The 15,894-nt window shown below is 41.3% G+C and overlaps 1 protein-coding gene across 7 annotated transcripts in view; it reads right to left on the reverse strand.

Moving 5' to 3' along the window:
• NAV3 (neuron navigator 3) overlaps window positions 1–15,894 on the reverse strand; it is a 1,008,138-nt gene that overhangs the window by 162,313 nt on the left and 829,931 nt on the right. For 6 of the 7 annotated variants that reach the window (XM_069764543.1, XM_069764542.1, XM_069764540.1 and 3 more), the window contains 2 exons: window positions 9,766–10,735; window positions 3,422–3,537 (listed from right to left, as the gene is read on the reverse strand). In XM_069764543.1, coding sequence (XP_069620644.1) covers window positions 3,422–3,537; window positions 9,766–10,735 — 1,086 coding nt within the window. The remainder of the gene's footprint in view (window positions 1–3,421; window positions 3,538–9,765; window positions 10,736–15,894) is intronic. The other variant, XM_069764538.1, reaches the window with a different exon arrangement.

A 15,894-nucleotide genomic window follows, 5' to 3' on the forward strand; every position in this document is an offset into this window, starting at 1 on the left:
AAATAGTAAATAAGTTTCTGGGTCAGCGAGAGTCACTGATTCCCTCCAAATTCAACACTGAGCTCTGGAATAAAAAAATATTAGACAGCAGTTACAGCACCATCAGTAAGAGTTGGACAAAGTCCGATGATATATTGTAATGAACAGAGGTCCGGATAAGTTCCAGTGGGTCAAAAACCGAGGCTGAGGCAGAAATAACAATACTGTCTTTACTAAAATAACAGTTGGAGTGAGATTTAGTATAGAAGGAAACAGACAAATTCCCTTTAAATTACACTCATTCAGCCAGAGCTGAAATCAATGTGCCAATTCCAATGTTCTCGCTTTGAGTGTGTTACAGGTGTAAATTGGATGAGGTGATATTATAAGACCCCCTGGGATGGCACACTGAGTTTAAATTGATCAAAAAGCACAATACAATACATATAGATATAACAGAAGCTCTTAAACACGTAATCTGGGGATACCCGGGTATTTATTATTACGGTAGCGTTAACCTGAGGGGAGTCTCTACTCAGACATATAACTTGCATCGGCTGCAGCCAGTCCCAAAATCTTCAGCGCCAAAACAGCTACAGCAAAACAAGTCTCCACGTCTTGTCGGCTGATGTTGAGCCCACATGCCGGGGCATACAGTTCTGTAGACTCAGGATACGGTATGGGTTAGTACTTCAATGGGGAGTGTCCGGGTCCCTCTCAATACGGATGGTACAGGATACCCTCTCTCCTCCAGCAGTCACTCACAACTTCCCTGAAAGCAACCCACTTGGGTCTGCACAGGATCAATATCTTTTGTTGCTTTTCAGCTCAGCACAGCAGGGACTCCACAGAGCTCCAAAGTCACAAAGCTCTCATAAATGCTCTGTTATTGTTCCACAACAGAACCACAGGTACATGGATTTGTGACTGCAGCTTTACCGCCAACATTTGGCTAAAAAGCGGCATCAACTAGAATTGGTACTCATATTCCAGTAGATGAACCCAAGAAGTTATATTTTATGTTCATCATATTGTATATAAGGTAATGTACCCTTTGAAATAAATTACAAGAAAATTACTACAAAGGGCCAGAAACACGTTAGAATGATGGATTCTTTTTAACCTGTCTGGACAACACCTTTCTCTTTTAATGGAATGAAATAAAAATCGAATTTTATTTATATTCAGCCGATGGAACCTTTTTCCCTTTTTGCCCAAAATCTTTCCGATTCTCAACGGACTAGGATGCTGGCTGCACTTTTGAGAAGAAACCATCCATTCATCACATAGTGAGGCTCAATTCCTAACTTGCACTTTTTTCTACAACAAAACTAGCACCCACCAAGGTGTATTTTGACTTTATAAACACACAGGGTAGTGTAAAATAAAATTTCATAGTAGAGGGTACAGAATCATATGCACTATACAGTTTATAAACCACTAATTAGATGTTAAACTGTAAGATGACCTTATTACACAATGTTTCTAAGAGGTTGGGAAAGCCTAGACAATATGCCCCTATCTGCTTACATTTCCATGTAACCAAGTCTTTTTTCATAAAACTTGCTCCTTGAACATTGGGTAAAATTGGACTGTCCAAAGAAAATTAAGTCGGTTGGCAGGCCTTACTGGCCCTCAACTTATGTGATATTACATAAAGTACTTAGGAGAGGAAATAGGGCACGATTATCATACAGATATTTCCCAGTTATTGTGTTATTTATGCACTAAATGTTCATTTTTTTACTGCCAATATTATAAGTACAATTCCTAGTCCTGCAGTGTTCGGCTTGCACTCAAACTTAATTTTTAGATAATGGGCTACATTTCAAAAACTACATTTCCCACCATCTGTTTCTCTTTTGCTGAGATTTTAAGAAAGCACAATGTCTTGATTCAGACATGAAAGCCTGATTAATATTTTGGCACACTAATAAATATAATAAGGTTGGAAATACATGAAGCTAAATCATAGTTGGAAAATGATTCTAAATAAACCGCCTTTGCTATTAATGAATAAGTCTTAATATTCAGAACAAGAAACTGCCCACTACGTCCACTACAAATTAGGCTTAAGAGTTATGATGAATTGTGAATCAAACACTTTGATTGTCTTCAATGTTCTCCAACAAACCATTCAAGTGAGTACACAAGAATCTCTTCAATATGGTTCTGGTTAAAAAAAAAAAAGCTGTTGTAGGTGAAATTCATTGGTAATTGGTAATGAGAAAAAAGTTTTTGCAAGTTTTTCATCCTCCTCCTTCTGGTAATAGCCACACATAAATCAAAATCTCTCAACATTCTGCATAGCTTAATTAGAAGGTGATCTAAAGGTAGCCTAAAAAATCAGAAATAGAAACAGCCCTCCCAGGTATAGTGGATGAACCTAAACAATTTGATTTGGGATACAAGAAAATTCCAAATGGCCTTCACGAAGGTAGGAAAAGCGCCACATTTATCCTTTTAAATATGAAACTTCTAAAGCAAAATATCCATCTTCTCTTGACCCATGAGTTTTCAATAACTAAAAAAGATGAGATTACTCTCATGTTCGATGCTATTAGCACACTAGGGTCGGATTGAGCTTCCACAGTACTAGAGAATCATCGGTTGATCCCAAATTCTGGTATTGTTTTGAAGTCATTAGTTTTTGCAAGAGACAAATCTTCCAGTATATATTCACCTATAAACTTATTACCAGAATGTATTAATGATATGAGCATGACAATAACAGCTTAAATTTGTTTTCCAAAGGAGGAGGCGGAGTCAGAGTAGCGGTCACGTGAGCTGTAGCTGCTGTATGTCAATGATAATTACCAAGTGAGAAAACATTAACTGTAAGTAAATGACAGAATCTGTGCTTTAGCCCCACTCCATGAGGTCTTTAGATTGCATAGCAAAAATGGCTGAAAGATCCCCTTTAAAAGTTAACTATGGTACCGTCGCCATTCTGATAAAAGAAGACATATAAACTCCAAATTCAATCCTCCTCTTCAGCACTGCCACCCGGCAGCCTTTCTTTGACCGGAAGTCATGAAATCATGATTACCAGTGCTGAGGACACTAATTAGTTGCAGGATCAACTAAATAATGGGCAGATAGTCATCATTTCCACTCAAGAGGAGACTGATGGAGCAGCAATGAAGCGAAACATAGGTTCTGGAGGTGAGTATATTTCTTTTACACCTTTATCAGGACAGCTTCCCATTGGTAACTTTTAATAAAGCCTCTTTAAGTTACGATGCAGTTAAAAGCGGACATGTGTGTGATTTGTGTGCATAATACTTTCTTCAACGACCCAGGAAACCATAAGTCTGACACCAAGTAAGATCAATAATTGCCAATTTTGATGAGCTAGATCAATTGCAATATAAAGTACAGCACATAAAGCTTGACTGTTGCTATGATTTTTATACACTCAGTAGTTGGCTGAAATGCTTACCAGAAATTTCCTCCAGGCACTGTTTGGCTGTCTTATTATATAATGACTCACTTTTAGTTGGGCTTGTGCAGGAATCGGTCAGTGGTAAGGATGTGGTCTCATTTTCTGAGAGAGTTCTGCAATGAAGAAGATTACTCATCGTTATCTAGAAGATCACTCTTTTGAAATCTTAAGAATCATTATTTGTGCTAATTAATGTGTGAAATTAAAAAAAAATATGTGTCTCCTCACTACATGTATTATACCCAGTGACTGGTGGCAGCGTGACATTAAACAAAAGCACTAATTTGAGACAATATTTTCATAAATAATGCAAAAGGGAAGTAATGTTCCTAGAAGAGATACAGCCCTCTGGAGATTGCACCAAACCACTTGAAGACGATTACTTGAAGGTTAGGTCTCTTGTGAAGTTTGTAATCAGCTCATGCAGACAACTACTGTATTTACTATCAAAGAATACTGCCTCTCCGCGGAAGCTCATGAGAGTTCAGCCCTTATGTAGAAGCCCTTTAAATAGAAACATTTCATTATGTGGAATTAATAGCATGCCATATAATACAGTATGACTCAGCTATGTACAGGTATATTATTGTATAAAGAAACATGCAGAATCTATATTATGTCCTGATGGCCTGCAGCGCTTTTGAGTCAAACATTGATGACCACCCTGTAATGATCTAAGATCAATTCAGAAAAAAACTTTACGTGGTCCATGTGGTGCGGTCCTAATGCAGATACTAAAATTCAAGAATATTGTGGCTATAAAGTGGTCTTAAAAGGGTTGTCCACCCCTTATCTGTAATATAATTGTGATCTAAAATTAATTTTTGTTTAAAAAATCAACAACATACGTAAAAATAAGCAAATCCGTAATATATATTAATAGACAAATCAGCCTCTTTCTCCATCAGGGCTGATCAGTCATCCCCAAAATTATCAATTCCCAGGTAAAATCTGTATTCAGTGAAGATATATTATTACATTACTGAGATAGGAGGCGGCAGTTACCCCGATAAGATACAGGAAGGGGAGGAGGAAGAAGGAGCTCTGCCTCTAGCTCCTCCTTCACTACCACTACATAGAATGCTATCAGTAGTATCTGTATTCACTGAATACAGATATTACCTGGGAATGGAGAATGAATGATTAGTTCTGATTTTGGAAGAAGCAGATTTTTCCGATAAGACAGATGACAAAGTTGCATATTTTTACTTGTATAACTGATTTATGAAATAAAAATTTAAAGGACAGTTACACTTTAAAGCAAACCTACTGATCCTGCTGCTCCACCATAGCACTTCCTGGGTGCTTCATGGGTCTCTGCATATCCTGGGCTGATAATATGAACAAGTGACCACAACAGATATAGTAATCACATGCCTGAGAACAGAATGTGCATTGTCTACTAGGACATCCTGTTGTGGTCATACAGACATGTATCCACTGCAGCCAATCACTGGACAGAGAGGTAATGCATTGTAACATATCGGGGGTCATATATTAATGATTTACACCAGTTATATGCACTTTTTCTGCAACATGCTTTTCCATCTGTTTTCTATGTTTTGCTGATACCAATTATATATTGCTTTGTTTTAGTATTTAAAATAACGCTTCACCAAATTTAGCATGTTAAATCCGGCACATCATGGTATAGTTTTTGTGCTTAATTGCTCACCTCCGAAATATTTTATTGTAAAGCTTAGATTCTAATTTATGCAAAGTCCTAGGGGAAGTTAGCAGAGATTCTTTTCTGGGGTCATTTACTTTTGTCCCTGCATGTCGTTGGCCAATCATACGCAGGAAGTCATGTAGGGGAAAAAGTTAATGCCCCAAAAAAGCTTAGAGAAGGCTTCTTCTTTGAGGCATGAAATTATAGACAGCCCTTTTCCCAGCCCTGATCTTTGTAGCTACTGTGTAGAATACAGCAGAACACAGTGTGATTAAAACACTTTAATCTTTCATTTCTGGGTAGTAAGTGGTGACCCCTCCCTCCACACTGACTGCCATGAGATGAGAAATTGAAGTGTTTATAATAACACTCAGCTCTGCTGCATTCCCACACAGGAGAAGCCTTCCCGTCTCTCAAAAGATGTCAGTCATTTGGGTGGTCTGTGATCGCTTCTCTAAGATGGTCCATTTGGTACCCTTGTCTAAATTGCCTTCCTCCTCTGATTTGGTGCCATTGTTTTTCCAGCATGTGGTTCATTTACATGGCATTCCAGAGAATATCGTTTCTGACAGAGGTTCCCAGTTTGTTTCGAGGTTTTGGCGAGCCTTTTGTGGTAGGATGGGCATTGACTTGTCTTTTTCCTCGGCTTTCCATCCTCAGACTAATGGCCAGAGCGAACGAACCAATCAGACCTTGGAAACATATCTGAGATGCTTTGTTTCTGCTGATCAGGATGACTGGGTGTCCTTTTTGCCTTTGGCTGAGTTCGCCCTTAATAATCGGGCCAGCTCGGCTACCTTGGTTTCACCGTTTTTCTGCAACTCTGGGTTCCATCCTCGTTTCTCTTCAGGGCAGGTTGAGTCTTCGGACTGTCCTGGTGTGGATATTGTGGTGGACAGGTTGCAGCAGATTTGGACTCATGTAGTGGACAATTTGACTTTGTCCCAGGAGAAGGCTCAACGTTTCGCTAATCGCAGACGCTGTGTGGGTCCCCGACTTCGGGTTGGGGACTTGGTTTGGTTATCTTCTCGTCATATTCCTATGAAGGTTTCCTCTCCTAAGTTTAAACCTCGTTTTATTGGTCCGTATAGGATTTCTGAGGTTCTTAATCCTGTGTCTTTTCGTCTGACCCTTCCAGATTCTTTTTCCATACATAACGTATTCCATAGGTCATTGTTGCGGAGATACGTGGCACCTATGGTTCCATCTGTTGATCCTCCTGCCCCGATTTTGGTGGAGGGGGAGTTGGAGTATATTGTGGAGAAGATTTTGGATTCTCGTGTTTCAAGGCGGAAACTCCAGTATCTGGTTAAGTGGAAGGGTTATGCTCAGGAAGATAATTCCTGGGTCTTTGCCTCTGATGTCCATGCTCCCGATCTTGTTCGTGCCTTTCATATGGCTCATCCTGGTCGTCCTGGGAGCTCTGGTGAGGGTTCGGTGACCCCTCCTCAAGGGGGGGGTACTGTTGTGAATTTTGTTGCAGAGCTCCCTCCTGTGGTCACAAGTGGTACTTCGGCTAGTTCTCTCTGTGAGCTTCCGTTGGTGGAGGAAAGTGGTACTGCGGCTTCTGAGTTTCCTTCCTCAGGTGATGTGGGGAAGTCGTTAGGTGCTGCTCTATTTAACTCCACCTAGTGCTTTGATCCTGGCCTCCAGTCAATGTTCTAGTATTGGACCTGTTTCCTCCTGGATCGTTCCTGTGGCCTGCTGCTCTGCATAGCTAAGTTCCTCTTTGCTATTTGTTTGCTGTTTTTTTCTGTCCAGCTTGTCAATTTGTTTTTTACTGCTTGCTGGAAGCTCTGGGACGCAGAGGGTGTACCTCCGTGCCGTTAGTTCGGTACGGAGGGTCTTTTTGCCCCCTTTGCGTGGTTTTTGTAGGGTTTTGTGTTGACCACAAAGTTACCTTTCCTATCCTCGCTCTGTTCAGAAAGTTGGGCCTCACTTTGCTAAATCTATTTCATCTCTACGTTTGTCTTTTCATCTTAACTCACAGTCATTATATGTGGGGGCTGCCTTTTCCTTTGGGGTATTTCTCTGAGGCAAGGTAGGCTTATTTTCTATCTTCAGGCTAGCTAGTTTCTCAGGCCGTGCCGAGTTGCATAGGGAGCGTTAGGCGCAATCCACGGCTGCCTTTATTGTGGTTGGAGAGAATTAGGGATTGCGGTCAACAGAGTTCCCACGTCTCAGAGCTCGTTCTTGTTTTTGGGGTTATTGCCAGGTCACTGTATGTGCGCTGACCTCTATGTCCATTGTGGTACTGAACTACCTTTCATAACAGGGCCAGGACGACTGATCCGGGTACATGAAAGAATGAATGGGGCCATGTATCGTGAGATTTTGAGTGCAAACCTCCTTCCATCAGCAAGGGCATTGAAGATGAAACGTGGCTGGCTCTTTCAACATGACAATGATCCAAAGCACACCGCCAGGGCAACGAAGGAGTGGCTTCGTAAGAAGCATTTCAAGGTCCTGGAGTGGCCTAGCCAGTCTCCAGATCTCAGCCCTATAGAAAACCTTTGGAGGGAGTTGAAAGTCCGTGTTGCCAAGCAAAAAGCCAAAAACATCACTGCTCTAGAGGAGATCTGCATGGAGGAATGGGCCAACATACCAACAACAGTGTGTGGCAACCTTGTGAAGACTTACAGAAAACGTTTGACCTCTGTCATTGCCAACAAAGGATATATTACAAAGTATTGAGATGAAATTTTGTTTCTGACCAAATACTTATTTTCCACCATAATATGCAAATAAAATGTTAAAAAAACAGACAATGTGATTTTCTGGAATTTTTTTTCTCAGTTTGTCTCCCATAGTTGAGGTCTACCTATGATGTAAATTACAGACGCCTCTCATCTTTTTAAGTGGTGGAACTTGCACTATTGCTGACTGACTAAATACTTTTTTGCCCCACTGTATGTTCACATCCTGGAGATTCCAATGGAGCCAGGCTGTTTATGGAGTGTCTGCTAGCGCCACATTTACACAAGCATACTCAATAGATTAGTTAGGGACTTTGATGTACATACATTGTAATTTTTCCCACTTTTTTCTATCTGTATTGTGTCTACAATTATGGCTAGGTTGCATTATGGTGAGGACGGACACCAACGTTGAGTGGGGATGCCACGTTGTAAAAATTAGGGTGCCAACCTCCATTGCCAGGAAGGGAAAGTAAGGGGGAATTAGGGACTTACCAGGTCCACATATTTACTTTGTGTGAAATTTTGGCTGAACCTAGACACTGCTTAAATACCCTAGCATTGTGTGTCTGTTATATAGTCAGACCACTATTGGAAGCTCCAAAAGAGTCTTTGTTCCTGGGAATTTCCATTACGCCTTCAAGTTCGTCACTCTGAATCCACCCATATTCTTTGCTGCCCTAATGACATCCCAACCCTTATCTCTTACTTAAGAATCCCTCCTCTTACCACCAAAATACTGGACTGGCCAGGTTTACCTGAAGATTCCAGGAGGGATAACCCTCCACAACTACAGAGGGATCCATAACGCAAGTTCAGGGGATAGTGATACTGTCCCCCCTCCCCCAGACTGAACTTTCCCCACGCTGTAATTTCTGGGTTCTTGTCCTTCAGCTTATAAGCCTGATATGCTTACATTTGAAATATGTTTTGGACATAATTTTGTATCCAAATCAGGCTGTAAACTTTAAACTGAAAGTAAAGGGGCCAAATAATATTGCACGCCCCACTTTTCAGTTTTTGAATTTCCACAAAAATTTAAAATAACCAATACATTTCGTTCAACTTCACAATTGTGATACACTTGTTGTTGATTCTTCACCAAAAATTTACATTTGGTATCTTTATGTTTGAAGCATGATATGTGGGAAAAGGTTGAAAAGTTCCAGGGGGCCGAATACTTTTGCAAGGCACTGTAATTGATGTATACTCAGTAGAGATTGGACTAGCCCAGCTCCTGAAATAAACGTCACTGATTATGCATTTTTTCAGGGTTAGGAACAGAGGCTGCGCCATTGACCGAATTCCCTTCTTCTTCTGACATTTCAATTAAGAATCTCCAGGGCATGCAGTTATACTCAAATGAGATGTCATCAAACTGGAAGTAGGTAAAAAAAACAAAAGCAGTTAAGAGAGAGCAGAGAGTGAAAAATAGGGACTTTTTCAATTAAAGTATATTAGAAAAGTGATTTGTTTATTATTTTACATAGATAAAACTTAGGATAGATTAGATAGATAGATAGATAGATAGATAGATAGATAGATAGATAGATAGATAGATAGATAGATAGATAGGTAGACAGATAGGTAGATAGATAGAATGAATAATAGATAGATAGATAGATAGATAGATAGATAGATAGATAGATAGATAGATAGATAGATAGATAGATAGATAGACCAACATGTTCAGATTAGTAAATCATATGGAACCTTTCCATGACTTTAGTTATGCATGATAGCTAGTAATTTTCATGATTAAATATGTATAGAAAACAGTGGTCAACTGATTAGAATAATCTGCACTGTTTACCAGGTAGGGCATATGAGAAAACCCTCGTCGCTACAACGATTAAGATAAATAGACCATTGTCTACCTATAGTCTTGGGTATTCATTAGTAGCAGAAAATAACATTTTTAAACTATATTTATTAATAAATTAAAATTCACTAAAAAAATGTAGTATTTTTTTTACCTGTAGATGAATGGTGCCACAGTTGCAGTATTAGGGTGCGAGTACTGTTGCTGGGGAAGCTGCACGGCCCCATTTCCTGTGAACTGGACAGCACCACCAGATGAGCCTATTGTGACCAGGTGAGTATTGGAAGAACCAGAGACCTTCCCTTCAGTGGGTGTAGCTACTTTCTCACAGATTACAGATTTCGGTGGTGCCATGGTCTGACTGCCTTTGGTAGTCCTATTTTTTTCAGGCTCTTTTGTGGCGGCAGTACCTGGGGGAGTGGTTTGTTTCATTGCTGGTGTTTTTGACCCAGGTTTAGGGATTCCACTTGACTGAGGAATCAGACTCTCCTTTTTTACTGGAGCAGGTTTGTTTCCTTTGGGGATCAAGCTTGCAATCTTAGAATTCTTTTTTGACCCTTCTGATATTGGTTCTTTTTCTTCTTTAGCAGTTTTCTCTAAATTTGATTTATTTTTTTCCTTACCCTTCTCTTCTTTCTCCTTTGGCTGAGGCAACCCCTTTTTATTGCTGAGATTTTTGCTTCCAGCCTTTGGAGGAGTCAATTTGGGTGACACTTTAGGGCTGTTCAAGGCAGAACTGACTTCATTTTCTCCACATTCTGATAAGGAGTCATCCTCAATAATGACCTCATTCGATGGTGAAGATTGGGATCTCAAGCCAACTCTAGTATTGACTAGTTTAAATTTTTCAAGCATTGATTTTTGTCCAGAAGAAGTAGTTTTGATTCCTTCTGATAATGGGGGCTTTAGTCTATCAGGGGAGGGAGTAGGAGAGGTTGCAGGGCTAGGCTGCTTTACGGACAGCATGGTAGTAGTGGCACTATGTTTAACATTCATGGATTTACTGCGCCAAGGCTTACTGGCATTTGGAGAGGGTATAGCAGAGACCACTTGCTGACCAGAGCTAGTGGGATATTGCACATTTCCATTCATGCCTGCAGACTGTTGAGGGCCTTTTGGTGATTCTGTGGAAAGACAAACAGTATGAGAAGAGCAAACTATTTACTAAAAGGTGTTTAAGACTTTCTATTGTGCATGCTTGTAATTAGTACAGTTCAGATTCTTTCCCTAACAAGCCACGACGTCACCGCAGGTCCTTCACACGCTCATTCTTAGGAAGGAAGGCTGCCGGTTAGTACCAGGGCGCGTCCGAGGGTGAGTATATCAATATTTTTTATATTGATTCTTTATTTTACACATTAATATGGATCCCAGGGCCTGAAGGAGAGTTTCTTCTCCTTCAGACCCTGGGAACCATAGTATCCCATTGCACTGCATTGGGTTTCGTGTTTCGGCCGACCCCGACCCCGAATTTTTTATAGGATCGGCCGATTTCACTCGACCCGACTTTTGAGAAAGTCGGGTTTCGTGAAACCCGACCCGATCCTATAAAAATAAAAGTCGCTCAACCCTAGTATTGAGGCCATGGGAGTGCATTGCAGTCACAGGAATTGAGGTGATTGCAATGCGGAATAAAGGAAGTGTTAGTCCTGGACAAGCTATTTGTCCAAGGCTGATTTAGGGAAAACCTGCTCTGGGCTTTTATGTTTTGAAACGAACTGCAGGATTGTAGTTGTGCATTCCTTTTTCATTCCTGGCTGGGTTTTCCATGTGGCTGAAGGCCACAGATTCAAGTTAAAAACAAAGCAGTATAGGGCTTGGGTGTGTCAGGGTATAAGTCAGTGTCAGTCTGGTGTTGGCAGAAGTACAGAGTAGGAGGCTCTGCAGGGCTCCACCTGTGTGTGAGGTAACACAGGCCAGTGGAGCTAAATGGCCAAGGTAGCTGAAAAGCCTGGCAACCACAGCATGCACAGCGGTGCAGTCACCCATGGCAACTGGTCTCAGGAGGTGGACTGGCATGTTTAGTGACTGAGGATATTGTGTGCTGTGTTTATATGAGTTGAACATTAAAGAGACGTTTTGCTTTGAACTTTGCTGGGTCACTGCCTCATCACTGCACATAGTGCTAACGCTGCACTACAATACTCATTTGATAATTGTAGGATGGCACAATGGCAAAATGCAGTCAAATTAAGTATGTTTTTGTCTTTTGTCTATGTGGACAATATAAAACAACTTCACATATACAGCACCTATATAATACAGGTAGATTATGGCACTTTCACCATATGAACATTTTTCATTTTTAACCCCTCTGTGACCTTAGACGTACTATCCCGTCGAGGTGCCCTGGGCTTATCTGACCCTGGACGGGATAGTACGTCATAGCCGATCGGCCGCGCTCACGGGGGAAGCGCGGCCGATCGCGGCCGGGTGTCAGCTGCTTATCGCAGCTGACATCCGGCACTATGTGCCAGGAGCGGTCACGGACCGCCCCCGGCACATTAACCCCTGGCACACCGCGATCAAAGATGATCGCGATGTGCCGGCGGTGCAGGGAAGCACCGCGCAGGGAGGGGGCTCCCTGCGGGCTTCCCTGAGCCCCCCGCAGCAACGCGATGTGATCGCGTTGCTGCGAGGGTCTCCTCACCTCCCTCCCTGCTCGAGCCCCGGATCCAAGATGGCCGCGGATCCGGGTCCTGCAGGGAGGGAGGTGGCTTCACAGAGCCTGCTCAGAGCAGGCACTGTGAAGGCTGCAGCGCTGCATGTCAGATCAGTGATCTGACAGAGTGCTGTGCAAACTGTCAGATCACTGATCTGTGATGTCCCCCCCTGGGACAAAGTAAAAAAAAATTTTTCCAAATGTGTAAAAAAAATTAAAAAAAATATTCCAAAATAATGAAAAAAAAAAAAATATTATTCCCATAAATACATTTCTTCATCTAAATAAAAAAAACAAAACAATAAAAGTACACATATTTAGTATCGTCGCGTCCGTAACGACCCGACCTATAAAACTGTCCCACTAGTTAACCCCTTCAGTAAACACCGTAAGAAAAAAAAAAAAAAAACGAGGCAAAAAACAACGCTTTATTATCATACCGCCAAACAAAAAGTGGAATAACACGCGATCAAAAGGACAGATATAAATAACCATGGTACCGTTGAAAGCGTCATATTGTCCCGCAAAAAAAGAGCCACCATACAGCATCATCAGCAAAAAAATAAAAAAGTTATAGTCCTGAGAATAAAGCGATGCAAAAATAATTATTTTTTCTGTAAAATAGTTTTTATCGTATAAAAGCACCAAACCATAAAAAAATGATATAAATGAGGTATCGTTGTAATCGTACTGACCCGAAGAATAAAACTGATTTATCAATTTTACCAAATGCGGAACGGTATAAACGCCTCCCCCAATAGAAATTCATGAATAGCTGGCTTTTGGTCATTCTACCTCACAAAAATCGGAATAAAAAGCGATAAAAAAATGTCACGTGCCCAAAAATGTTTTCAATAAAAACGTCAACTCGTCCCGCAAAAAACAAGACCTCACATGACTCTGTGGACCAAAATATGGAAAAATTATAGCTCTCAAAATGTGGTATTGCAAAAAATAATTTTTGCAATAAAAAGGGTCTTTCAGTGTGTGACGGCTGCCAATCATAAAAATCCGCTAAAAAACTCGCTATAAAAGTAAATCAAACCCCCCTTCATCACCCCCTTAGTTAGGGAAAAATAAAAAAAAATGTATTTATTTCCATTTTCCCATTAGGGCTAGGGTTAGGGCTAGGGTTAGGGCTAGGGTTAGGGCTAGGGCTAGGGTTAGGGCTAGGGTTAGGGCTAGGGTTAGGGTTAGGGCTAGGGTTAGGGCTAGGGTTAGGGCTAGGGTTAGGGCTAGGGTTAGGGCTAGGGTTAGGGTTAGGGCTAGGGTTAGGGTTGGGGCTACAGTTAGGGTTGGGGCTAAAGTTAGGGTTAGGGTTTAGATTACATTTACAGTTGGGAATAGGGTTGGGATTAGGGTTAGGGGTGTGTCAGGGTTAGAGGTGTGGTTAGGGTTACCGTTGGAATTAGGGTTAGGGGTGTGTTTAGATTAGAGTTTCAGTTATAATTGGGGGGTTTCCACTGTTTCGGCACATCAGGGGCTCTCCAAACACGACATGGCGTCCGATCTCAATTCCAGCCAATTCTGCGTTGAAAAAGTAAAACAGTGCTCCTTCCCTTCCGAGCTCTCCTGTGTGCCCAAACAGGGGTTTACCCCAACATATGGGGTATCAGCGTACTCAGGACAAATTGGACAACAACTTTTGTGGACCAATTTCTCCTGTTACCCTTGGGAAAATACAAAACTGGGGGCTAAAAAATAATTTTTGTGGGAAAACAAAAAGATTTTTTATTTTCACGGCTCTGCGTTATAAACTGTAGTGAAACACTTGGGGGTTCAAAGTTCTCACAACACATCTAGATAAGTTCATTGAGGGGTCTAGTTTCCAATATGGGGTCACTTGTGGGGGGTTTCTACTGTTTAGGTACATTAGGGGCTCTGCAAACGCAATGTGACGCCTGCAGACCAATCCATCTAAGTCTGCATTCCAAATGATGCTCCTTCCCTTCCGAGCCCTCCCATGCGCCCAAACGGTGGTTCCCCCCCACATATCGGGTATCAGCGTACTCAGGACAAATTGGACAACAACATTTAGGGTCCAATTTCTCCTGCTAACCTTGGAAAAATACAAAACTGGGGGCTAAAATATAATTTTTGTGGAAAAAAAAATATTTTTTATTTGCATGGCTCTGCGTTATAAACTGTAGTGAAATACTTGGGGGTTCAAAGCTCTCACAACACATCAAGATGAGTTCCTTAGGGGGTCTACTTTCCAAAATGGTGTCACTTGTGGGGGGTTTCTACTGTTTAGGTACATTAGGGGCTCTGCAAACGCAATGTGACGCCTGCAGACCATTCCATCTAAGTCTGCATTCCAAATGGCGCTCCTTCCCTTCCGAACCCTCCCATGCGCCCAAACGGTGGTTCCCCCCCACATATGGGGTATCAGCGTACTCAGGACAAATTGGAAAACAACTTTTGGGGTCCAATTTCTCCTGTTACCCTAGGGAAAATACAAAACTGGGGGCTAAAAAATAATTTTTGTGGGAAAAAAATTTTGTTTTATTTTTATGGCTCTGCATTATAAACTTCTGTGAAGCCCTTGGTGGGTCAAAGTGCTCACCACACATCCAGATAAGTTCCTTAGGGGGTCTACTTTCCAAAATGGTGTCACTTGCGGGGGGTTTCAATGTTTAGGCACATCAGTGGCTCTCCAAACGCAACATGGCGTCCCATCTCAATTCCTGTCAATTTTGCATTGAAAAGTCAAACGGCGCTCCTTCCCTTCCGAGCTCTCCCATGCGCCCAAACAGTGGTTTACTGCCACATATGGGGTATCAGCGTACTCGGGACAAATTAGACAACAACTTTTGAGGTCCAATTTCTTCTCTTACGCTTGGAAAAATAAAAAATTGGGGGCAAAAATATAATTTTTGTGAAAAAATATGATTTTTTATTTTTACGGTTCTGCATTATAAACTTCTGTGAAGCACTTGGTGGGTCAAAGTGCTCACCACACATCCAGATAAGTTCCTTAGGGGGTCTACTTTCCAAAATGGTGTCACTTGTGGGGGGTTTCAATGTTTAGGCACATCAGTGGCTCTCCAAACGCAACATGGCGTCCCATCTCAATTCCTGTCAATTTTGCATTGAAAAGTCAAATAGCGCTCCTTCCCTTCCGAGCTCTCCCATGCGCCCAAACAGTGGTTTACTGCCACATATGGGGTATCAGCGTACTCAGGACAAATTGGACAACAACTTTTTGGGTCCAATTTCTCCTGTTACCCTTGGTAAAATAAAACAAATTGGAGCTGAAGTAAATTTTTTGTGTAAAAAAGTTAAATGTTCATTTTTATTTAAACATTCCAAAAATTCCTATTAAACACCTGAAGGGTTAATAAACTTCTTGAATGTGGTTTTGAGCACCTTGAGGGGTGCAGTTTTTAGAATGGTGTCACACTTGGGCATTTTCTATCATATAGACCCCTCAAAATGACTTCAAATGAGACGTGGTCCCTAAAAAAAAATGGTGTTGTAAAAATGAGAAATTGCTGGTCAACTTTTACCCCTTATAACTCCCTAACAAAAAAAAAATTGGTTCCAAAATTATGCTGATGTAAAGGAGACATGTGGGAAATGTTACTTATTAAGTATTTTGTGTGACATATCTCTGTGATT

This window comes from Ranitomeya imitator, chromosome 4 (assembly GCF_032444005.1).
Source record: "Ranitomeya imitator isolate aRanImi1 chromosome 4, aRanImi1.pri, whole genome shotgun sequence".
Classification (NCBI taxonomy): Eukaryota; Metazoa; Chordata; class Amphibia; order Anura; family Dendrobatidae; genus Ranitomeya; species Ranitomeya imitator.